Source organism: Pongo pygmaeus, chromosome 9 (genome assembly GCF_028885625.2).
Source record: "Pongo pygmaeus isolate AG05252 chromosome 9, NHGRI_mPonPyg2-v2.0_pri, whole genome shotgun sequence".
Taxonomy (NCBI): domain Eukaryota; kingdom Metazoa; phylum Chordata; class Mammalia; order Primates; family Hominidae; genus Pongo; species Pongo pygmaeus.
In genome coordinates this window covers 40,858,509-40,884,092 of record NC_072382.2, presented here as the reverse complement: position 1 = coordinate 40,884,092, position 25,584 = coordinate 40,858,509, and the positions used below count along the sequence as shown (strand labels likewise).

At 34.1% G+C, this 25,584-nt stretch overlaps 2 protein-coding genes across 4 annotated transcripts in view; one reads left to right on the top strand and one right to left on the bottom strand.

Annotated features, from left to right (window-relative positions):
• The window catches only part of ANO3 (anoctamin 3), a 327,529-nt gene that overhangs the window by 218,894 nt on the left and 83,051 nt on the right, over positions 1-25,584 (top strand). Inside the window, exons 12-14 of the mRNA XM_054440329.2 lie at positions 361-495; positions 6,203-6,299; positions 12,683-12,743. Coding sequence (XP_054296304.1) covers positions 361-495; positions 6,203-6,299; positions 12,683-12,743 — 293 coding nt within the window. The remainder of the gene's footprint in view (positions 1-360; positions 496-6,202; positions 6,300-12,682; positions 12,744-25,584) is intronic.
• Positions 11,996-25,584, bottom strand: part of MUC15 (mucin 15, cell surface associated) — a 30,485-nt gene continuing 16,896 nt past the window's right edge. Inside the window, exons 1-5 of one of the 3 annotated variants that reach the window (XM_054440330.2) lie at positions 24,893-25,115; positions 19,917-20,004; positions 18,047-18,778; positions 16,079-16,228; positions 11,996-14,187 (exon numbers count right to left, since the gene is read on the bottom strand). In XM_054440330.2, coding sequence (XP_054296305.1) covers positions 14,027-14,187; positions 16,079-16,228; positions 18,047-18,778; positions 19,917-20,004; positions 24,893-25,114 — 1,353 coding nt within the window. In that variant the 5' untranslated portion in view covers position 25,115 and the 3' untranslated portion in view covers positions 11,996-14,026. Of the gene's footprint in view, positions 14,188-16,078; positions 16,229-18,046; positions 18,779-19,916; positions 20,005-24,892; positions 25,116-25,584 lie in introns of those variants that run through there. The other 2 variants (XM_054440332.2, XM_054440333.2) reach the window with 2 other exon arrangements.

Below are 25,584 nucleotides of genomic sequence, written 5' to 3'. Positions count from 1 at the left end.
CCCACCCAGAGGGGAGACCTTTTCCTAATTTTCGTGAAAGCTATATGGTTTAGAGCAGCTCTGTGATGTGAAAAATGAAAAGGGATGCTAGCAGGAAGATGGAGAAAAGCCAGGTTTATGAGCATGTTAGGAAGTATGGCATACACCTAAATACATGTGACAGAATTTCCCCATATTGAAAATGTTTAAAAATAAACAACATTACCATTATTGGATTAATTAACAAGCATTAGATGGAGCTGAGGAGGAACTGAGTGTAACCTCAAGTTACCATCTGAAATTCTGACTAGGTGTGGCATCAATATTTGTAATATTGCTTATGTTGCCTTAACTCAGCTAAGGATTTGCTTTCTCATGCAGGCTATACTTTGGTGAGAAGATTGGACTATACTTTGCTTGGCTGGGATGGTATACTGGAATGTTGATTCCTGCAGCAATTGTTGGTTTGTGCGTTTTCTTCTATGGATTATTTACAATGAATAAAAGTCAAGTAAGGTAGGCTATTAAGAGACCTATTAAAAATATTTGGCCTGTCTTCTGAGTGGGCAAAAGTTTAATGATAATGCTGACTATAAAAAAACAAATGGTTGATGATACTACAATTTAATTTATTTGCTATTTCTGTTTTTTGGCTTTTTTTTTTTTTTGGTGGGAAGAGAACACTATTATAAAAGGTCATTTTAATACTTTTATTTGCAAACTATCTTGAGTAATTTCCAAGAATGTTTATGTAAAATTCCTCTTTCCAGTATATACCATATAATTCAAAAATTTGATAGCTTTGCGTGATTTACATTTGGATAGCATTTGTTAGTCTAGAATGCCCTCTTGATATATTCATTCAAATCGTTATAATAGCTATAATTTATAATTTACAAAGTCCTTCCAAATACCTTGTTTCATTTGCTATAACCTTCACTACCACCCTGGGAGATCCATAGCTCTTTTTGCACATGAGGGAACCTAACATACTTAAAGATGTCTAAATAAAACAATTATACCACATAAGTCCTGCTCTAAGCAACCTCCTCTACTCTCCTGAGTACATGACAGAACATAACATACTTTCTACTCTATTATTACTCTCTGGAGGAACAAATATTTATAAATTTTATTTAGCATCCACTTAAGATATGGAGATGGTAGTGAAATTGGATTTGACAAAACTCAAACATATCAAAATGGTGATGCTTCTGTTAAACTTGAAGTGACATGAAATTTGGAAATAGGAACAGCACACTGTTATTCAGCAAGGACAAGAGTCACCCTAGCATTAAATAATCTTAACACCATGTTCTATTTAATATATCACAAGTGTATTATCAACTTTAACTTTGTATGGTAAAATTCAAAATATGAAAAATATCTCTCCCTTTTCTTTCAAAGCTCAACACTTCCTTCTCTTTTGGTCCATTTTTTAACCATGGCCTTGCTACTGAATACTGAACATGACAGTTAATGCTAAGGTTATATGCTTCATGAGATCATAAAAATTAATTTCCCTGAATTTTCTTTAACAAATATAATATGTATATGTATGTATACGTATAGCAATTATGCTTAAAAACAAAACAGCTTTATTGTCCTAGAATTAAATCCTATTCAATAACCAAGTTGCTTGATTTGATATCTCAAAGTCCCCTTGTTCTTCATGAATGCCAAAAGATAAAAGGCATGAAAACAAAGAAACACCTACTGCTCAAACCCATTTCATCTAGTCTTGGGTTTATTTCAGAGTTTTGCAAACTCACTACCATCCTGCAAGGTAGCATCTTCCTGAACAAACTTCGGCCCACCGGAAACATCCATCCTCCTTTTGGGCATTTCCCCGTATTCTGTTGTATCAGTAACATCCAGGGCTCAGAAGAAAAGTTGTGGTTTAGAGTTATAACGAATTGGAAAAAGAAAATAAACATTTCTAAGATAAATTTTAAAATATGGGAAATGATTCTTCAACAGCTACTCTTCAAGTTGGTCCCGTGGAGAACATATTAACAAAATGTTAGCATATGATACAGACTTCCCCACTCCACCACTGCAAAGCTGAAAATGAACAAAGAGGAATGAAAGGAATAGATTTGCTGTTTCTATTGATTTATATACCAATAGAGTAAATTAGGTTCTTTTTGTATGAGATAATTATTCTCTAACCTTTGGTACAAGGAGTGTTCTAAAAGGCGTTAGTAAACTCTTTTCTTCAGTGTTGTATGGCATTATATTACTCCCACTTCTGTCACACTATAATTAAGATCCTGTCAGACTTTCTATTCTAAACCAAGATAAGCAGCACTGAATATCTTGACTGAAAATTTGGGGACTGAAATTTTCCATTCAAGGTGTCAGACATGGTTGAGTTGTAGGTGTTATCATGGTGGGTGGGGGAAGGAGAGCAAGCTTTTATTTTGTGTGGACTTATGTTAGCATAATTTTATTAAATTCTTTTTTTGCTTGTTGCAGGGTAGAAAAATGTTCCAAAGCTGCAGATGTGGCTGTATTGATTATGTTTCTACCAGTTATGTCCAACTAAATTAAGATCATGTTTCTTAATTGCCTTGCACTTAATTATAGAAGTATATAACAATCAGGTTTTAGATGACAGTATATACATACATGTATATATTTACATGTATACACTGGTCTTACATAGTGAAATATGGCCATATCTGTGCCTGGGAAAAGAAAAAAGGAATTTGAAAATGAAAAGGCAGACACGTGTGGCCTGGTTTTAAGGCCCTGGGTTTCAGAAACCAGGAAACAGAGCTGAAGCCCTAACTCTCTGGTCTATTATTGCCTCTTCAGCATCAGAACTCACCAAGAAATTAATGTGGTTCTCAATATTGACCAGATTTTTAAAAGTCATTTCTTAGAGGATTTCCAAGCCCTCTCTTGCCACTGTCCTTAGCAATAAGTTTCTTCCATTTATCAAGTGCCTGTAATGTGTAAAGTACATTGTAAATATTTTTAATCTAATATCCCAGTTAGATATCCCCATATAAGATGAAGAAATTGATCCTCTAAAAAAAAAGTGACTTTGTCAGGTAATATATCTAGTAAGTGGTCAGCTAAGTTTCAAACCTCTTTCTGATTTTTAAAATTATCAACAGTATTAACAATTATATGAATATGATTAATATATAATTATTACAGAAATAAATTAACAACAGTTTTATTAATTTATATTTAATTATCAATTGATTATTAATAAGTATTGATTAGTGATGAGAACACAGTGTGAGATCTACCCACTTAATACATTTTTAAGTGCATAAGACAGTATTGTTGACCACAGGTACAATGTCATACAGCGGTTCTCTGGAATTTACTCATATTATATAACTGAAACTTTTTATCCATTTTACCCTCCATTCCCTCCTCCCCCTAGCCAATGGCAACCACCATTTAACTCTGTTTTTTATAAGTTTGACTATTTTATATACCTCATATAAGTTGAATTATTCAGTATTGGTTATTCTGCGACTGGCTTAATTCACTTAGCATAATTTCTTCTAGGTTTATCCATGTTCTCACACGTGGCAGGATTTCCTTCTTTTCTAAGACCAAATAATATTCCATTACACATATATACCACATTTTCTTTCTTCATTCATCAGTCAATAAACATTTGGGTTGTTTCCATATCTTGGATATTTTTAATAATTCTGAAATAAATGTGGGAGTGCAGACAGCACTTCCAGATCATGATTTCATTTCTTTTGGATATGTATCCAGAAGTGGGATTGCTGAATCATATGGTAATTCTATTTTTTATTTTTTAAGAAACCTCGCTACTGTTTTTCATAGCAGTGGACCATTTTAGATTTCTACCAGCAGTGTACAGGATTACAATTTCCCCACATTCTCACCAATACTTACTTTTTTTTTTTAAAGAGTAGTAGCAATCCTAACAGGTGTGAGGTGATTTTTTATTGTAGTTTTGATTTGCATTTCTCTGATGATTATGTCTGATTTTAAAAGCAAGGATTTATCCATAATGCCCTACTGGTTTTCCTTAAACCTAGTTTCACACTTTTGCCCAAAAATGTGTACCACAAAGCAAATATTTTATCTTCCATTCTTTATCATGTTAGCTGGATTATAAGGAAGCATGAGAACCCTCAAGTGAGTGGGTCCAAACATCCACCTCCATATAGAAAATTTATCGCTACTTTTATCTTTAATTGGTAGTAATGATTATTTCTTTGGAATCACACTTGATGTGCATATTTAGCAATAAATACAAAACAAAAGAAAACCACAATTTGAGTGGTTGTTTAGATTGTCAAGCACTGCAAAAGAAATTAACACTCATGATGGGAACTCTCCCTCCCTCTAGTGGTTAAGTAAAGTCAAAGAAACTTGTGATACTCTTAAATATTTTAGACTAAAAAATGTCAAAAGATTTGTGATGTTTTTTGTGTATCATGTATCAAGTTGAGCGTTGAGTAACTTTCAGAAAATGAATGTAATGATTCTAGAAGTAAAAAGATTCTGGAATTCTAGACTTGGTGCTTCAATAAATCTGAGCTTTTGATTGACCCCATTTGGAAATTGAGAAAGATTATGTCATATAAACAAACTTCAATACCTTTTTAGTATAAGATTCTAAAGCAGGACAAACTGTATCATTTGTGAAACAATGAATTATGTTAAAAAGCTCATTTCAATTTTTTTTCAAGAAGTGTGTTAATAGTTCTTATTCCTACAAATTACTAGTATTGACATAAGAGGAGATATAATCTTCTCTTTCTTTTTGGTTTTTAAAATGTATAGTTTATCTGCTTTCTCCTAGTTTATGTAGACATCCTGATTACTAGTAAGATGAGTGTGAAAGTAGAAGAGCTATAGTATATGTAAGACCGATTTCATCATCGTGATCACTAATAAATTATTACTTGATAGAAAAGTTCTCTTAAAATATGAAACAAACTTTATGTCTCTTTTAGATATAGTTGTTGGAGAACTGGATCTACAATCAGAAAACCTAAGCTTGGGGTCCCTGAAGTACCTCTAGCTATCTCTATAATGTTGAGCAAGTTCCTTAAATCGAACATTGTTTTTCTCTTTTTACTGGAGATAATTGCCATTACCCGAGATTGGAGTGAAGACTAAACAATCTGACAGACATAAATTCATCTTTGCGCACTGTAAAGCATCATGTTACTATGTGGTATCATTACTGACTATTGATCCCCACTTTGGCTTGAGATTATATACATCCCATACTTGAAATACACATGGAAATACACACACATTCTTTTTTTTGGTTCAAGTACAAACGTGTAAAAACAACAAATCTTGCTGTAAACATTGCCAATTAAACTTGTATTAAGAGTTGAATCCAGATACATTTTCTAAAGCCTGTAAATTCCTTTCAACATTTCTAGAGAAGAGTTAATTCAGGGGATACTAAATGGGAAAGGGCCATGTATGAGAGGAAAGGGCACAAAGCGTCCTGCAAATAAATTGCTGAGAACTGTGAGTCTGAGGCTCTTCGGAAATTGTTATTGATGTGTTAGTGCTGTCACAAAGTCATCTAAAATGTATGCTGAGAAATTTTCTTAAAGGCAGTGGACATAAAACTGAAGAGATGTGTCATAAAGTTACATTCTATTAGAGGACATATTTACATAAATATAAACTATGGCATGTCATTGTGACAGTGTATGTCAAGGCGCTGCAAAAAACCCCAACAAACAAACATAAAAAAGCAATTATTTTAATCTCCAATGAACATTCTGCACCAACAATATGTACTGCAGTGGGTGGTATAAATTGTGTGATCACCAGACTTGAGAAATCCAAATAGGTTTGATTCCAGCTAAGCCGCTTCCAAGCCTGTGAGTTTGGCTAAAACTCCATTGGTATACCGCACAAGATTATCCTGAGTGCCATGATATCATGTATAAAAGTGTCATTGTAGACAAAGTTTCACCAGTTACCACACAAGTGTAAAAATGGCCTGTTGTCATTACAATTATCTTGACAGCATTTTCTAAAATTAAAGAAGCAAACCAAAACTTTTGCATCACAAATATTCTAAAGTGTTTGAGTTGGAGTCACACCACAGTGCCCACCACTCCCCGCTATTCCCGTTTCTTCTCCTTTTCCTCTCTGCCTTGTTGGTTCCAACAGGATTTGCTGTAGGGGCTAAGTGAATTCCTAGTCACAGTTTCATGCTATGTTTTTGGTTTTTTTTCTTAAGCCAAGAAATTTGTAAAGCCACTGAAGTGTTTATGTGCCCTCTCTGTGACAAGAACTGCTCCCTGCAGAGACTCAACGACAGCTGTATCTATGCCAAGGTGAGTGTGGACCCTCGCATTCTCCTCCCTGAGCTGTACTGAGAAGCAGGCAGTAAGAAGTTCTCTAGTCAATAGCTTTTTACCAAAGTTAAGTGTTCTTAAGAGTTTCAACCATCATAAGTGCCATTGACAACTGAATAAAATGTCAGTCTATTGCAATTACAAAGCAAGTATACTTTTATTTGAACATTTTTGTCTTCCTTTGTTTTTATAACTGATTTTTGCCACCATAGATACACATAAACTTCCACATGTAATTATATCTAGATTCTTTTTAACAAACAGTTACTTCTGTTGCTACTTACTAAATTTGTATGTTACATGAAAACTTACGAAGTTAAAACACTTCTATTGGTACAGAGAAAATGAAATAACATTCAAAAAATCCCCAGATTGCTGCCTATTAGAATTACCTGAAGGGCTTTTAAAACTCCTGAAGCTCAGATCAGCCCCAGAGCAATTAAATCAGAATCTTTGGGACTGGAACGTAGATATTGGTATATTTCAAATTTTCCTGGGTGATTTCAATGTTCCTCCAAGTTTAAAAAACACTGAATTCTACATTATTATTTTTGTTTGTAAAACAGTTTTATAGAAGTATAATTAACATGTAATGAAATGTACCTATTTAAAGTGTATGAATTGATAAATTTTGTTATATGCATGCACCTGTGAAACCATTAGTATAATCAGATAATGAACATATCATCTCCAAACCTTTCCTCACGCCCTTTTAATCCCTGCCTCCCTGACCTTCCCCTGTGCTCTAGCAGTCACCTGCTTTGTGTCATTATAGATAAATTTGTATTTTTTAGATTCTTGTGTAAATTGAATCATATGTATTTATGTATTTTTTTCTGACTTCTTTCACACAGCGTATTTATTGAGATTCATTCATAATGTAGCATTTATCAATAGATCATTTTTATTGCTGAAGATTATTCCATAATATCTATACCCTGTTTATTTCTTTACCTATTATCAAAATTTTGGATTGTTTCAAATTGTTGCCTATTTTTAAAAAGTTTTCTATTAACATTCATCTACAAGACCTTATATGGACAAATGCTGTCATTTCTCTTGGGTAAATACCTAGGAGTAGACTGGTTGGATCACATAATAGGTATATGGTTAGTCTATGAAAACCCTGTTAAGCAAAACTTTTCCTATGTGTTTATACCTTTTACATACCCACCCATGGTATATGAGAATTCCAGTTTTCTGTGTAGTCACCGAGCCTCAGTGTGGTCAATCTTTATGAATTTTAACAATTCTAATGCTCTTTCTGTGTACGCTACCCAAGTCACTGTGCATAATGAGGGTTCCCAGTGGCTGGTGGGAACAGGCACTATTCCTGACTCCAGTCTCTCAAGTGGCGCTTTCCTTGACAGATGGTTTCCTTGCATACATGCTCACTGAGTACTCCCTAGGTTGTTCTTCTCTACACCCTGGGAACTCTTTAAGGCAGTAATCTGAGGAGTAATAATGTGAACGTTGTTTGTTTTCTCTCTCTCAGGGATCATTGCCCTTTGTTGCCTGATGTCTACCATCTTGTAATCTGTCGTTTTATACATTTTGTGCATTTTGGGGATGTTTCCAGCATAGGGATAAAATCAATCCCTCTTACTCCATCTTTTCCAGAAGTGGAGGTCTCCATACAATTAATTTTGACAAGGCTGGGTGCAAAATCCAAAGCCACTCAATGTCCTTACTATAGGAACGTAACTTAGTAAAGTTAGTTCTGATTTATCTTGAATGAAGAACATGTGAAAAGTCTGTTTTGTTTATACTTTAATTTCAGAACAAATGTTTAGTTTTTCATTCTTTTAAATGTTCCATAAAGATGATAGAGACTTAGAAACATGGTTATCTTGTTTGGAGGCAGCACTTTCTCATCACTTTTGGCAAGAACCAAGTGTGTTAAGAGTTATTAGATGTATATACATATGTCTCCTAGCCTATGTATTTTAGACATAAAACAGCCTAGGAACGCCAAAAAATCCAGATACTTCTTCTTTCACTTGGACATATCTAATAACACACATTGGCATTATTTTAACACCGAAGACAAGAAATATCCACATACGGCAGAGTGATAAAATGAGGAAGCCTTCCAAGGAAACACTACATCTAGGGTGCTTTTGTCATCGTGCAGTAAATACATCTCTTCTTTTCTGAACAGAGAAAGATACATATAAGGACAGGGATGACTCAGAAAGAATTCATTTAATAACTTGTGTAAGGAAGGTGGAAAAGTTAGCTTGCAAAGGAGAATATTGCCTTATGGAAGAATACAAGAAATAAAACCCACTAGGATGAAATGTCTTTTATTTTTTCCTCTGACTAAGATAAAATGTAGCTACTTGTTTTATACCCTAAAAATAAGAGTTCCTCTTCCCTTATTGGATGGAAATCAACAGTCTGTTTTACTATATATTTTTGTATTTAAATATCTAATAATTTATTGATGGGTAGAATCAGATATAAGGGAGCAGATTTTTGCCAAAGGTACAAGCCAACCAATCTAGGATCATCCAGAAACAAAATCATCTGGACACATGATCTAGGGAGTTCTCAATTCAGTTACTTACAGAATCCATTACTGCTTGTGACAAAGAAAAGGAAATTAAATTTTCCATATTATATTGAAAAGGACATGTGTGTACATGTAATTATTCCCTTTATAATTTCAGTGATATGCTTGCATGGAAAATAACTGGTCCTATCATATGATAAAAATTAATATTTAAGTACATTAATGTTTCCTTTCATGACTACTTTTATTTTAGTACTTAAAAGTATTGGAATTAGGATATTTTTGCAATTAAGTAATTTAGTGATATTTGCACACGTTTAAATGCACTGACACTACATTATCAAACCCTATGATGCTAGGAATTCTCATTTAAGGTGAAATAATTAGATAGAGGTCCTAAACTGTTTTTCATATAATTGAAAAATGACTCAACCCCTTGAAGTTAAGTCTTACTCATAATAATTTTCTCTTTAAAAAAAAAAGCTTGTTTAACAAACATGTACTCAATACCCAGTATGAACCTAAGACTGTATACTGATTTGAGGTTACAACAGAAGTAGGAGAGAAGCTGTTCTTTTCAAGAAACTTCATGAAAAGAAAAAAGGAGTCTGTATAAGACTGTACATCAGATCATCTAGAACATTTGTTAAAAAAGCAGATTTCTGGACCCCATATCTTGATATTCAGAATCAGTTGGTCAAGGGTGAGGCCTCAAACTCTCTATGTTAACAAGTTCCTCAGGTGACTCTAATTTCTAGGACCAAATTTTTAAAAGATATGTGGAGAATAGGCTAATCAAGACTGCATTTTTTATGTAGCTTCTGCCCAGGTCCAGCAAATAAAATGGTTATTCAGGTTTTACCCTGCCCAACAGGTAAGTAATGAGGAAGTGAAAGGGAGCAACCTTCAGCTTCAATTCTGACTCCCGGCCCTCCAAGTCTCCAGTAATAGCTCTGCGTACATGGTTGAATCTGCCAAGGAGGCACCTTGTTCTCCTTATGCTGGAGGGACTTTAGTGGGATATAAGTGGCATTTTTCAGAGCCTTATGTTTTTCTGAACCTATAAAGCAACTTTAGAGCAAGACCCAGCAGGTATCATGGAGAAAACATAGACTTTCAGCTTCCAACCTAATCAGATATATATCTCTTTAACAGTACCCACATTTTTTTATTTGTAGCCACACTCAGGTCTTCAAGAGAAATCAGGTGTCAAAGAAAATGGACAATTTGTACTTAAATCAAGCTTTTAGGCTAAGTTTGCTACCTTCTTAATATATTATGCCTAGTCATATTAACAATGTTGAACAAGCCAGGCGCGGTGGCTCACGCCTGTATCCCAGCACTTTGGGAGGCCGAGGCGGGCGGATCACGAGCTCAGGAGATTGAGACCATCCTGGCCAAGACAGTGAAACCCTGTCTCTACTAAAAATACAAAAAATTAGCCGGGCATGGTGGCGGGCCCCTGTAGTAGTCCCAGCTACTTGGGAGGCTGAGGCAGGAGAATGGCGTGAACCCAGGAGACAGAGCTTGCAGTGAGCCGAGATCACGCCACTGCTCTACAGCCTGGGCGACAGAGCGAGACTCTGTCTCAAAAAAAAAAAAAAAGTTGAACAAAATGCTTGCCATGGGTCCCTCTATTCATAAAGGCAAGCTGTTTTTCTAATAAAATAATTTAATGTATTATATATTTAATTATATGTGTAGGACAAGGTTCTTTTTGCTTTTAGAAAAAACTGCTATGCTGCTTATGGAATTTTCTCAATATTTCATCAGGAGTTTCTTCAGTATAACAAGTGCTCTTGTCCTATTAGACAGAAGGCTACTTATCACTTAATTCTTCTGTCAATCACCCATGATCTAAGCTTGAGCCATTCACAGTAAGCTTGACTCTTCCTTTGTTCTTTTTCCCATTTTCATTCAGCAGCTCGTATGTCAGCACCCTAAATAAAGCCCTTGACACCTCAAGCTATAACCACAGACCTCGAGCTGTTCTGGTTGTCTCTACGATCTCCCATATCATAATACATCCTATGTGTAATAGCTTGGTAAATCTAACACATGATTAAACGCTGTTGTACTCTTCCTTAGAGCAAGTTCTGAAGTCTTCTCTAATGCTCCTTCTAGCTTTATCTCCTATTAGATGTATATAATCCCACATTACAAGAATATTACATGTATTCCAACTTTATCTCATGAAGCTGTTTCTAAACTATTAATGTTTAAATTTATTGACCTAAAATGCCTGAAAGATTTGTTAGCAAACCTAGTAAGAAAAAAAATGAGAAGCATTTTAAAGGAAAATACTACACAAATTATGATAAGTTCATGCAACACAATTGTTACTAAGGACGGCTTTTTATTTGCCACTTTTCTAAAAGCATGGTTATTTCTAGAGCAGGGGAGGGCCATTATTTCTTGGTGACCTTTAAATCCCCAAGTGTAAAGTCTGTTCTAACACTCTAAGAGACTGTTTCCTGTATGATGTTGGTTTACAAAGGAAAACAGACAGCTGTTCAGCTGTTCAGCAGCTTCAGGTGTCTCTGTGGGACGTCTTGAGAAACAAAAATTCTTGATTCCCTGCTGGGTATAATTTTATGAGCTCTGTGGGAGAATTTCTTTATGATCCTTTTCTCTCCTGATATAAATGTACGCTGATGATTGTTTTGAAAACCGATTTTTATATTATTTTTTAGAAATACCGTGCCTTAACCAACAATGAATTTTACACCCATATGGGACATTTTGCACCTATCCACCAACCTTCAAAGGGAGCACATCTTTTCTATGATGATATTATCAATAATGCCACATTATAGGAAAATACATTTTATGATGACTTGCTTTACATATATTTTGCAGTGTGTTCCAGATGTTACAACTGAAATATGTATTACTGTTGTTTTAGTGCTCCCATTGAGCACCCTCTGGATGTCAGATTGAACAAGGAGGACACCATTCCATTCGAACTTTCCTTATAATACTGTTCTTTAACCCATGATTGTCCTCACCCTCCTGTGAGGACAATGCCCCTATTTTCTCTATTGTTTCTATGGAATTTTTGTGCTGGCCAAACATTTTTTGCCTTCACTGTGTTAGTTTAATTTCTGTCACTAAGTTACATATATACTGAGGGCATTATGCAAATGCAAACAAGCAAAGGTAAATTGAATTTATACTTTATTAAAATCAAACAATACGAGCCTTCAAATTTGATTCAATAACATTATAAAACTATGCATCCTTTATGAAGTTTCAGTTGATATCTGATTAAAAAACACTTTGTTTCATAAGTGTCCAGTGATTTATGAAACTTTTAAAACAAATTAAGATGGGATTTATTACATCTTATAGCCATTATTGGACCCATTCTACATTTTGAAAGACTAAGAGAATAGGGTTAGCTATGGGAAATGCTGGCTCACTGGAAGAATCCTGCGTTTTCCAACTTCCCCACTCCTAGAAGTTTTGCTAACAGGATTTGCAACTAGGAATGCCTCACCTCAAAAACTAATTTCATACAACTTTCATTAAGTAGTTTGACAATCTGTGACTCACAAATACTTCCACAGGATGGTAGAATTATTTATAATCAGAAATGATGGTGGGGTATAAAGGGAATCAAGAGAGGAGAGAAGAGGGCTAATGTTGTTTCTTCACCTCTCCCCATGAGAAAAATCATGTGAAATTGTTGCAGGACCCATGAAAGGAATTCATATATAATATTTCTGTACTATAAAATAATATGATTCTATTTGAGAAAAAATCATAGTACCTGAGTGCAAATGGTATTCACTGGATTATTATAATCAATTTGCGTGACTAATATTTCTGTTTGTTTTCTACTCAGGTGACGTACTTGTTTGATAATGGAGGGACAGTCTTCTTTGCTATTTTTATGGCAATATGGGGTAAGTACTTTCTTCATTACTTTCTATCCCTTATTTTCTGAAGCTGTTTCTGTGTTACACACATACACACACACACACACACACACACACCATGAATCAATTCAAAAATAAAGCCTCTAGGTTGGTACTTGCTTTGTTTGCTCTCTTCAAACATTCACTGCTTCTTTAGGAATTTAACTCTTGATCTCATCCTCTAATCTCTAAAACCTAGACTTTCCTACATCAAAGAACATATTTTTTCTACCAAAGGCAGGTGGTAATTAAAAACAAACTGAAACATACTAGAATCCAAATTAATCTTCTTATATTATTGCTTATGAAACTGATGCTCAGTAAAAAGTTGTTTGATATTTCCATTCATCTTTTTTAACCTTATGGTTCATACATTTAGAGATGCAGAATCTATTCCGTTATGATTGAGCAATAATGTCTATCTAATACATAAGAAATCCGGTTCCTCTCTAACAACTTAAAACTGTACAAATTACATACAGGTATATTCTTTGGTTAACTTTTTTTTTTTACCACGATTCTCATTGAGTTTTTAAGGCACCCAAATAATTGAAGCCTAAGATATATTAAGACAAGTTAAAATTCCCAAAACCTTTGAAGAGTTTTAAAGAAGCTATTACTTTCCTGGGTAGGGTCAGCTTTCCTGCCGTGGCCCCGTTGAATGCAGTCATTGTCAGCTTGGTAACTCAAGGGGCTGATCATGTGTGTGCTGATCTAGAAAATTATAACGTACTAGAATACAGGTCTCTCATTTCTATTGCCTCAATTTCCCAATAACAGAAACTCTGGGCTATGTCCTCTTTTTAGCTTTAAGTCAAATTTTCTTCAAAAAGCACCCTTTCAATTTTCATTTAAGAAAATGCAATCTTGAATTATGGTACTAGGGCTGCAGGCAGAGCAGTAAAGAGTCATCTTCATTGTTTTAGAATTTTTTGGTGGAATAATTTTTATTATTAAGTTATGAGGCAGGGCTGTAATGGTGAAATCTTTTAGTTTTATCTGATTCCACAAATATTTTCTACTAAGAAAATAATACTAAAATACAAATTAAGGCTACTTAGTAAATGCCTCAGGATGGCCAAAAATTGTAAGAAAGAAAACCTTTGGATGATACATCCTGTCTACATTTCTGCTACTGGTCTCCTGCTTTTATGATTCTCCTTGGCAAAATCCACATGACAGTAATTTTGTGTAATCTTTTGAAAGATGAATTTGTCAAAAGGCTAGGATATAGATGACACTTGCTGTTTAACGCCTTTTTGTTGTTAGTTCTATACAGAAGTACGAAGTGGAGGTATGTCATCCATAGGAATGCCATCACGTGCATTTTCTTCACTTTCTGGCATGGCTGAATCATTCAAAGTTGGATTGTAGTAGCTAGAATTCCCAAAACTCACATCATAAGGTTCCGGTGCATTGTCTAATCGCAGAACTAAAAAAGTAACAAAATAATATTGTTTCACAGTGATACTCTGAAAGATTCATGTTCAGGCATCCACCAAGTTATAGGAATTATTCTAGATGCGAAAATAAATATATTTTTATATGGGCTTTTTAGATTTTAGTTTTAAAATTTTAAATAAGTAGATGTTTTTCAAGCTTCATTTTTTTATAAGACTAAGAGTACAGTTTTACTTCCAAAATTTTGCTGTTGATGGACTCAAAGTAAAGGAACTAAAGAAGAGACCAGTATAGTATATCAATACCTTGCATAAAGAAGTGTAGACCATACCTCATTGACTTTTGAATCTTGTGATTTCAAAGCCTTGTCAACATGTTCAGAATTTGTCACTTCTGGTGTAAAATTTTTTTAAGTGAAGTCAATAATTTTTAAATTAATGTTATTATTTTACCAAATATCACAGTATTTTGATGGCTAAACCATTTAAGGTGGAGGAGATAAAAAAAAGTATTTGTGGGAGCTTATGTTTTCTTCTGATCGATTCAAGTTACCATGTACTTGAGGTTTTCTGATTGTTGATGTGGAAATTTAGTTTTTTTTTTTAAACAAATATTTCCTAAAGATCTTGAATTCATTTTCAAAGAAAAACTGGACATGCTCTTGGTATCTTAAAGTACTACAAGCAGTAACTAATTATTAATTACATTAGTAAACTATTCACTTAGGTATCATCATTTGCTTATCTACTTATTCCTTTAGCCATCTGTTTACAAATTGGGCTCCCAGGAACCTTAGGTCTTTGGGAGAGGTGTCTCAAAGCTGTCTTTGATGGATAAAACAGTTGTTGTAATTGAGTTATTCCTTTATGCCTCTATCACAGCAGTTTAAATTATATCAATTTTTGATAGATTGAGTTTTTACATGAGATTACATGTAAAGACAAGATTCAAAGGTTAAAAAATGGTTGAAAACCACCATTATAAATCCTATCCTTTAATTTTTCAAGAATGGTACTTTTTGTTTTATATTAGTTCCTAGAAACCCATAATCAGAATTCAGTTACATTTATAATTTACAGATTTGGTTCCGAATATGAGAACTATATCAGTTATATCTGAACTCATCGAAACTCAAATTCAGTAAGACTTCATCAACGGGACCCACCAGAAGCATTTAATTAATTATTTGTTATGGTGACAAGAATCCCTTGTGCAAACCAGAAAACACATGCTTTTTTCCCTGAAGTATAAAACTACAGATGAACCAAGCATTAAAACAAATATCAAATTTATATTATATTATTAAAGCACAAACTGACAACTTTATTTTTAGTATACATATTTCTCATTCATAGATATTATGGTTGGCTTTTTCCATCATATCAGTGGAAAATTCCTGAATTAAGGTACGATGTGACTTTGTGTGTGCAAATATGCAACTTTTAGATACTTTGTTTTAGATCCTCATTAAGATGGTTAATGGAGGGCTGCTGTATCTGTATAAACTTTAAAAGAGCTCCAAATTAGAATCAATCTTGGTTCAAATTACTGCTACTTAATGATCTAACAATGGCAAGGAGTAGCTTTGCCATCACTTGCTAACAAAACTGGTCATTTTTTCTGAATGTCCTACCATTCATTATCTTCCAATTTTATACATATGTTTAGATTCTTGGATTATTATTTAAAACCAATTTTGATGCAATGAGCAACAGTTCAAATGTTTTTTAAATTTCACTCACAGGTCTATAATTATTTTGGTTTTGTTCTTTGATAAACAGAAGTTGGATCAGAATAAGTCTTTAGTTTGTTCATTCATATGAATTATTTTGGAATTACCTTCTAGGCAATGCAGTGAACATTGGCATCCTCATTTAATTAAAACCACTGTGCCCAGGTGAAGTATTGAAAATAGATTTTACCTGGTTCATTTCTGTTGTCATAAAGTCGCCGATGGGAAAATGAATCCGTTTTCCTTTTTCCACACAACAAGTAGCCCACAAGAGTAAGCAATGAGACACCCAGAATAGCACCTAAAATGGCCCCGAATACTATTCCTGTATTTCTATTTTCTACAGGACAAAAAAAATTTAAACAAATACAAAATAATTATTCAAAGAACCGAAATCTATACATGTGAATTTTCCATATACCAAAGAATGTTTAACATTTTAAGATTAGATAATGATGTGTTTCTGTGTGTGTATGTGTGTGTGTTTTATAAAGTACCATTTGGGATATATTGGCAAACATATTTGTTGATAAAACCACACTTCTAATTTTTAATTACATTGAAATACTTCTAAGTCTTAGCTCTATAGCTGTGTCTTGTTTCTTGTTCTTATTAACATCAGTGGCACTGAAATGCCATGTGCATACTCCATTAAGATCTAATATCAGTGTTGAACTTTAATGATGAAATGAACTTTGCACTTGTTTCTGTAAATAATTCAAAGGTTAAAAGCCAATAGGAGTAAGTGTGTAATAGAAAATGAGTCCACAATAAACAAATAAGAAGTCACTACAAGGAAAAATCAGTGTATCCTGATAGAAGGTATTTCCAAATACCACAAATAAACCAAGGCAGATAACTTCAGTGCCTTGCATATCAAGAACAGTTGTCTAGGCCTGAGCTTAAGGCAGTTCAAAATTTCACTGTATTATTCTTTTCACTCAGTATCTTATTTGAAGACTAAATTTTCAATAAACTAAATGTTCTCTGAACTGAAATTTAGTACGTTTCTCTTTTTTTCTTCTCTTTTCTTGAGGTTCTCATTAATTAGGTAGGCAAAGGGTCTTGCAGCGTCTCTGATTCTATATAAAATCTCATTTCTAAAAAAATTAATTTTCATGTTAGAGTACAGTAAACTTGTTACTAAAAGAGAAGTAAGCTAACTAAATTTTTTTTTACATAAAATAACAATGGTAAGAGTAAGTACTCAGTATTCTCAATATGTATATTAGGTTTAGATAGACAAAAGAGAGGAAGCATTTTTTAAAATGACAAGATATGTTAAAATCATAGTTAAATGTACATATACAATATATTGATCGTAGTATTATAAAAAGCCTATATTTCAGAATTTAAAACTTTTCCTACACACTGGCAACAACATTCAAACAGGAATTTGTATATATGATTTGGTTTTTACATTACTAATATAATCCTTAAGAAACCACACTGGAAGTGAGTTCTTGGAGGAAAACAAATTATTAAAAAAAAAATTTCAAGGGGGGAAAATACATTAAACCTGAAAAAACAAAACAGGAATGAATTATTAAAACTTAGTTATCTTTTTTCATTTTATGGAAAAATGTAAAACCATTTTTATGTTTCAAATGGAAAAGATTGACATAATCCTTAAATGAAACATAAAAATGTCCACATAATAAATTGTCTGTGATTGTGACAAATAATTTATAAAATCATTACTTTGTTCAACTTTTAAAAAACTCATATGTATATAAACTCATATATATACTCATATATATATACACACACATATATATATAAGTTCAGTTGTATAGTATTCACATGAGCATGTGAATTTCAGGTAGTCTTTTCAAGATTCATTGAAAATTGTTACCTAGATCTCAAAGCTATACCATTGCTTCAGTCTCCATCTGTTCTTGACCTAACCTACCTTCACATTTTGTCCCATTGTCTCCTTACACTCCCAAAGAGAAATGACTAGTATATGTTCATTGAAGCCCTAAAACCACTTCACTATTTCTAGTGACTATAATGATCATCCCTCAAAAGTGAGAAAATCCATGCTATTGTGTTCTCTTCTGTTTTTCTAGCATGGTGATTCCTTAGACTTACTCTGCATGACTTATTTGGAATTTCAGTTTCACACAAAAGGAAAGTTAAATTCATTTATATTTACCTTTTTGGGGATCTGACGTATTTGGAAAGAGTTTTGAATTATTGGTGAATTTTAAGGTAGGCTGTAGAGTTGTTTTTTCTTGATAAGGGGTAAACCCAGTGAAGCTATCACTGTTTGTGGTAAGCCATCCACTTGGTTCCACTGTCAAGGGGGTCACAGATGGAGAAGTTGGTTCTGAAGAGAGGATGCTAACTGTAATGGAACTGTTATCAGGAGTTTTCACGGTGTCATTGACCAAAGACCAAGTGAAGTTTTCTGAAGACAGAGCAGGTGTAGCATTGGGATGCGCTGAGATGGGCAAAGGATCTTCATCTGCTATAGGTGCATTCCAAGGCAGTTTAGAAACAAAACTATGGATCAAGGGGGGGCTTGTGGAAATGGTAGATGTGGGTTTTAGACTGCCCAAAGAATGCTCTGCTGACGAGTTACTGGAGAAATCTGTTATTCCATGGCTTTTGGTGGGTAGATTCAAAGGAGGGGAATGACTCGCCTTGAGATTTGAGGTGGTTATATTTTCTTTATCTGAGTTTAAGTTTGCTTCACTTTCCAAAGAAATAGGTTTATTTTCCATTGTTTTAAAAACTTCTGCAATGTTCTGTGTTGTGTTTATGTCTTGATTTTCTTTTCCATGGCTCCCCGATAGAAGTGAATAAAACAACGTTGAAACCAGCAGAATTTTGGCTAAGGTCAACATTGTAGGCTTCTTTGGTATTGGTTTTTTTTGAAAGGAATCTGAAAGAAAATAACCATCATTTGAATTCCTTAATAAAATATTCTGAGCTTTTAAATGGATCTATATATTTTAAAGTGATAAAAATCTAGACATAATATAGAGATGGTAGTATCATATTTTTATTCCAAAATTGCTTCTTTTGGATTATGTACTTAAACTAGTGCCATTGAGTACTGCCTTCCACATAATCTTTCTTCCTTCCTTGCTTCTAGGGAAATGCCATGCAAAAACTTCCTCAAGCCACACACTGCTATTTCAAAGGCCATTTAGCTTGAGAAAGGTGGAAGAAAACCATTAACACCCACCCACTCACACGTACACATATATTTAAAACATGTATATGAACTGTTAAGTAACATTTTAAAAATATTGTAAATATAGACCATGTAGAGCTGGCTGATTTCTTCAATCTATTTAAGAAAACACATTCTGTATAAAGATGTCATTTGAAATATTTATTGTGAAAATGACATTACTGACTATACATTAAATGCACCATATATCAGATTTTTTAAAAGTGAGTCAGTCAGGAATACCCTTGAATACATTTTATTAGTATCTAGTTTGAATTATTTGAATTTGAATGTATCCCTTTTCCACAATACTTTTCACTTCATGATGTCCTTCTTGCTACTTAATCCCTAATTGGGGAGATTCAGAAGCCTTCTATATTTAAGGATATTCTTTAATCTTACTCTCTTATTTTATAAAAGAAGAATATGGTTGGGGGTGTGTGTGGAAAAATAAGCTATATAATTGCAGATTGGGTCCTAATCTCCAATCCAGGCACACCATTCTGCCTCTTAAGTGTGGAAGTGGCACAATTCATAAATAGGGTGATATAGGAAAATGTTTTGAAATCAGATTTATATTAAAATTCTGGCTTCTGACACAAATAACTTATGAAAAATAATCACCATAATAAGCAGTTGCTTTATTATCATTATAATAAACTAACTTCAGAGTGTTGTTCTGCAGACTGAATGGGCTGACTTAGGTAGCAGCACTCTAAACAATATCTAGCCTAAAGTAAACACTTAATAGATGCTAACCTCCATTTAATATTCAAATATAATAATATATCTATAGTGTCTTTTTGGTTACAAAGTTTACAGTATCATCTTATTTGATACTTACAACAATCCCTTGATGTGGCAAGAATAGATTGTATTATGCCCATTTTGCAGATGAAGAAACTGAAGCTCACAATGGCTAGTAACAGAAGCTGGAAAATGGAAGAGGCAATATTTAAAGCCAAGTCAACTGACTCCAATCTCATTAGAGGCTAAAATTTGAAGTGCGTTTAATGGAAAATTTACTTTTAAAAAAAAAAATAGACTTTTTTTTCTCAAGCAATAAAATCTGAGTACTGATTTCATGTTTTTGAATTGAACCTTATTTTTCACTGAAAGCCTCCATGCTGACTGAGAGAGGAAAAGGGAGGAGGTACAACTGCTGTTACTTAGTTCTTGTATTGTGTGCCATTTCTCAACAGCTCTCTGAAATTTTTACAAATATTTTCGGCCTTGTTGATTTTTCATTAGGGTCTACAGAGCTTCTAAACACTCCCACTAGTTATGTGTTGATTTTAAGTAGCAAGTCCCCTTTTACATAATGATTTCTCACATATGGTACAACGTAAATATATTTATAATATATGATAGTTATCTTCAAAATCTGAAACTTCTCTTCAAAAGCTTTTAGCAAGCAATTGCATAACCATATACTTCTAGAATTTTAGACATATTGTATCTTCCATGCCCTATGGTTATCACTTAAGAAAAACCTACTTAAAAAGAAAAGCTGGCAGACATATGAGAACATTCATAGTGGCATTATTTATAAGAGCCTCAAACCTAAGTGTTCATTAGCAACAGATTGGATAATAAACTGTGGTATATTCAGATAGTAAAAATTGACAGGCTAGAGCTGCGTGCAACGACATGGATGATTATCACAAACATAATGCACTGCTTAAAACACCAGTTGTATTGTGAGATTTCATGTACATAAAGTTCAAAAACAGGCAAAAAGCTACAATGTTACAAGTTGGGAGAGGGCTTTATTACTGGAAGTAAACAGAATTGATTGGGTGGAGCACGGAAGGACCTTGAGTGCTGGTGATACTCTATTTCTCAACCTGTTTGTGATTACATAGGTGTTTGTATTTGTGATCATTCTGCTTATTGATATTTCATTCACTTTTCTGTGACAACTAAGACATTTAGATTGTTCTAAAAATGTTTAACATAATTGGAAAGTATATTACTATTATGCATTTGATATATCAGCTGCTTTACATATTTTCCATTTAATGCTAACCAAAAATAAACAAATGGTGAAGAAGGGCTTATTAATCCCACTTTACAGATGATTAAGTGGGACATAAATAATGTAAGTAATGTGTCCAAGGACACACAGCTAGTAACTGAGAGATCGGATTTGGATTCAAACCTTCACATGTCTGATTTAAAGCTAGTCAGTATTCATCTTTGTAACATAAGTTGCAAAGGAATATAGAATTTGGTACACAGCTGCTTTTTAGAACTTCTTCCTACCATTAGTTTTTTTTTTTTAATACAGCCTCTCCAAATTTAATTATTTTAACCAGAGCAGTTTATAATCCCATTTTTACAAAACACTGATAATATAAGTCCTTCTATCTTCAAAGAACCCATTAAACACACTAAATATGCTTTTGCTGTAATTTAAGAAAATCACAACAACTGTCTATTATGGTTTCTAGATGGACATCTTTACCATGGAGTTTACAGATTAGCATTTACAAAGCATGAATGATTATCTCTGACACCTGTAGTTGACCAACATTTACTTAAATTGATGCCTCATGTAGCGTGTTTAAAATATAATTCAGTTTAGTTTAAAAATATTTATGTGTACCTTTTCAGAAACATCTCTCTCCTGTGAATTCTGCAAAGTTCACAGCAAACATAATGCTCCTTTTCATTATCTACTGCAAGTGATCTAATTTGTCAATTGTACTTAGCCACTATTTTCAACATTATTATGGCATTTATTTTCGCTATATCTAGTTGTTTTGCTATTTTTCTCTTCCTAATAAAGTGGTCACCAGTCGGGGGGAAAATGTCCTTAGCTGTTCTTCTATTTTTCTTATAATATTATATGAGAGACATGGCATTGAGCTTTCATTCCCCGCCTGTAATGAAAATCTACACATCAAGCATCAACAAAGTGAATTCACCTTGCCTGTGACATTGAACCACCAAGGGGATCTCTCATTCCTTTACCCAGCTTTTGATTGTAACTTGAAAACCTAGGGTACCAACACCCCAAACGTGCGAAGCACTCTGTTACTGCCTATAATTTATCTCCCAGGAAAAGGAGAGAAAGGGAAGAGAGGGGTAGTTCAGTATGTTGTGAACACTATTAAATATTTATGGTTTATTCAGAAATTTAAACAGTTACAGATAAGGCTTTTGTGAAGACGGATTGTCCTGACATTGCAGTAGGGGACAAGTTTGCCTCTGCTGCCCGGCTTCTAGGAGAGCCAGGTTACGCCACTTACTCAGGTCCCTTTCATCTTAAAGTCGTAGAAGCAGCCAGGAATTGAAGTTGTCTGCTATTCAGAACCCCACCATGAAATTTTGCTGGAGTAAGATCCAGGAGCTTTGGCCGAAGTTTGACCTCATGCCAACTGAACAAAGCACATTGCAAGCGACAGAAACCTAATGGAGGTGGGACAGCAAATCCAGAGGACAACAAATGAAATCTATATATATTTTACTTTTGTGTGTGCTTTTCTTTTAGCCTCTCTCCATCTCTGGAGTTCAAATATCTAACTCTATGTTATATACTTGCTTTATAAAGCTGAAATGATGATGGATTATGGATGGTATGCCTGAGTGCACCTAAGTTCATCTGTCAGCCAGGTGCACTGTGGGGGCAGACAGAAGGTGGGATGAAAGAAAAGTAGAATTGCAGAGGGAGAGAAATCAGGAGAACCCAGTAAAATGATTTCACCTCCTGATCTTTCCCTCTTTCTGCATCTGGGTGGTAGCTCCTAAGAGAAATTTTGAAGTTATAAAATAGAAAAAGGTTTAGGATCATCACAAACTCGAAAACCTTCTAAGGGTAGGAATTACTATAAAGTGAACAGAGAAAGAAAGGAGGATTTCCAGTTCCTTTGTGATACCTTAAATACAGATTCTAAACTTTCCTGTATATATTAACATTTTTTTGTTTCTAAAATTTAACTAGTTTTAAAATATATTTTCATAGTGTCACTGTTTTTGAACAACTCCTCTACAGAGGGAGAATGAACACGACTTTCGCCTTCTTTGTTATTGGCACTGGAAAGTGGTTTCACATTACTGCTTTTGTATGGAGGGCTGCAGAAGGTGATGAGAAAAAACAAAAACAAAAAACACCTCTGGCCAGTAAGAGGAGCAAACCCACATTCGCTGTCCATATTTTTGCTTCCTCTTAAATGCATAAAGTCATTATTCTGTCCAGGCTTTATGTTGAAATCGTGAGTCATACTTATTTTATATCAAGCTTTGGAAATAAGAGATGTCCTGGTTTATGTCAGGTAATTAACCCATGTAAGGGCAACGAAATGCTAGTCATTCTAAACAGAATCAAAATCAGAAATCCTAAATAGAATCATCAGTTCATGTACACTGCAGGCATAATATAAAAACATGTTTCTATAGTAAAATCACTAATGAGTATACATTGGGCTGCCTTTTCTCTAAGTTGCGTTTGATCATTTCTTCTTACAGATCTTAGGCTACAAATTAAGACAGATGGGTTTTCTTTGTCTCTCAAAGAAAACTCTGTCTGCCATGTAGCTAACATCTCAGGAAGAACTTGAGTGTTACTCTGAGTGGCTTTTTCCAATGTTGGACAGTATTTTTAGTTTCCTAAATTCAAGAGCAACAATAAATGAGGACATAAGACATCCTTCTAAAAATGCCTCTTTTATGAAAGGGTTTTGGAAGTGTAACCAACTAGAAAAAGGATTGTGCCTGAGAAACTTAGGCCTCTCATTTTACTTTTATTGGATGTAAAAAGAAAGAAAAAATAAAAAAGAAAAGACTGGCTTTCTTTTAAGAAAAAAAAACAAATTTCAGAAGTTTGAGAACATTATTCTGGCTAAGACTTAGGCTACATAACTACAGGAAAAATGTAGAGTTTGTCATATGACCTGCTACCTTGGGAGTTTTCAGTAATAAACTTCAATACTTAAATAATTAGTGATGAGTGTCAAGCTTAGAAAGAAAGAAAGTTTCTCTGAAAGAAATGTTCTAGATCAAAATTTTCAAGCATAGCATTTCCAGCCTTCTGTATCATACTTTAATATCCATAGGAGCAGCCTCTACAGATTAAATAGAAAGTAGATAAATGGAAATCAGCATCCTTTTAATAAAAAAAGAGGCTTATATAGCCACAAAATGAAAATAATTTTAAGAAATTTTACCACATTTTCATTTCATAGGATGTTTTCTGTAGTAACTGATGTAACCTTTTAGATTTCCAGTGAAAGTTAGACATGTACACATATCATGCTAAATAATTGTATGTACTGTACAAGTTTCCCAACTTTTTAATTAAGAAAATCTTTGAAAAAGATGTATAGAAGCTTCTACTCTATTTTATTAGAAGATTTTTTTCCAAAACTATTCTAATACTTAAAGCAAAAACCTCTAATACTTAAAGCAAAAACCTTTCAGCACAAATGCATAATTTAAATCCAAGATACAATTTATATTCATGCTGCCACTTCCACTTTAAACATTTTGAAACCTTTACTAAGATCTGACTTAAGGAAATTCTATTTCATAGTCACGTATGTTTTAAATAAGGCTTTTATTTAACTCTTCTGCTGGTTCCGTAATCTAGCAAATTTGGCAGTAATTTTTAAAGCTAACTCATTTAAGAGTGCAAATACTCATTTGGAAGGTCATTACTTAATAATAACAACTACTTGTCTTTACAAGGATTGCCATAGCTACTTGCCAGGCTGTTCTGTCAAAAGTTGAGAACACTGTGATTCTCTTTGGTAAATAATCAAGGCAGAGAGAGAGAAGAGAGTGAAAGAAAGAGACCTAGGTGACCCAGCACACACTTACCTTCAGGCTTAGGAGGTATTTACAATCAGGAACCGAAATATCACAGTTGTCCTGTCTGAAAGGAATCTGTCGTGCATTAGAGAAAACAGATGGGTTAAGTGTGACAATGTCGCACTGAGCAGGAGGGTGCCAGGGAAACAAAATTAGGTGGGGCTGGCTGTATCTTGCTTGTGTAACAGAGCGCCCAGGAACCTGACTGACCTGCTTCTCAGCTGTAAGCATTAAGATATCACCTCATTCAGGCCTTTAACAACAACAAAAGCCCAACCCTCCAGTTTTCATAGGTTGAAAACTTTGAACCTAGCTTTGGGACAAGGTATTACTCTCGTCAGCGGTAGCAAAACACGGGTCATCAATTTTTTCCCCCTAAGAGAAAAAAAGGACAAAGATTTTGGCAAAGTCATCGGGTATAGCAGGAATTTCTGACATGTGCTGGGCCCCCCACTCCTTGCAGGTGAGGAAACCAAACAAGTCATGCCCTGCACTTGTTGCTCTATGCCAGCCCCACATTCTCTGAAATCATAAACTGTTTTTCTGTACTCTAGTAGACTGCCCTATTTGTGTACTTAAAGCCTAAGTAGAGAAAATGTAGTGGGATCAGTAGTGAGGCATCTATCCTGAGGTCCACTGAAATTGTTTTTTTAAGAAAGTCCTACTTAACACGAAGTGAATTAGTATATATTGGGATCCCT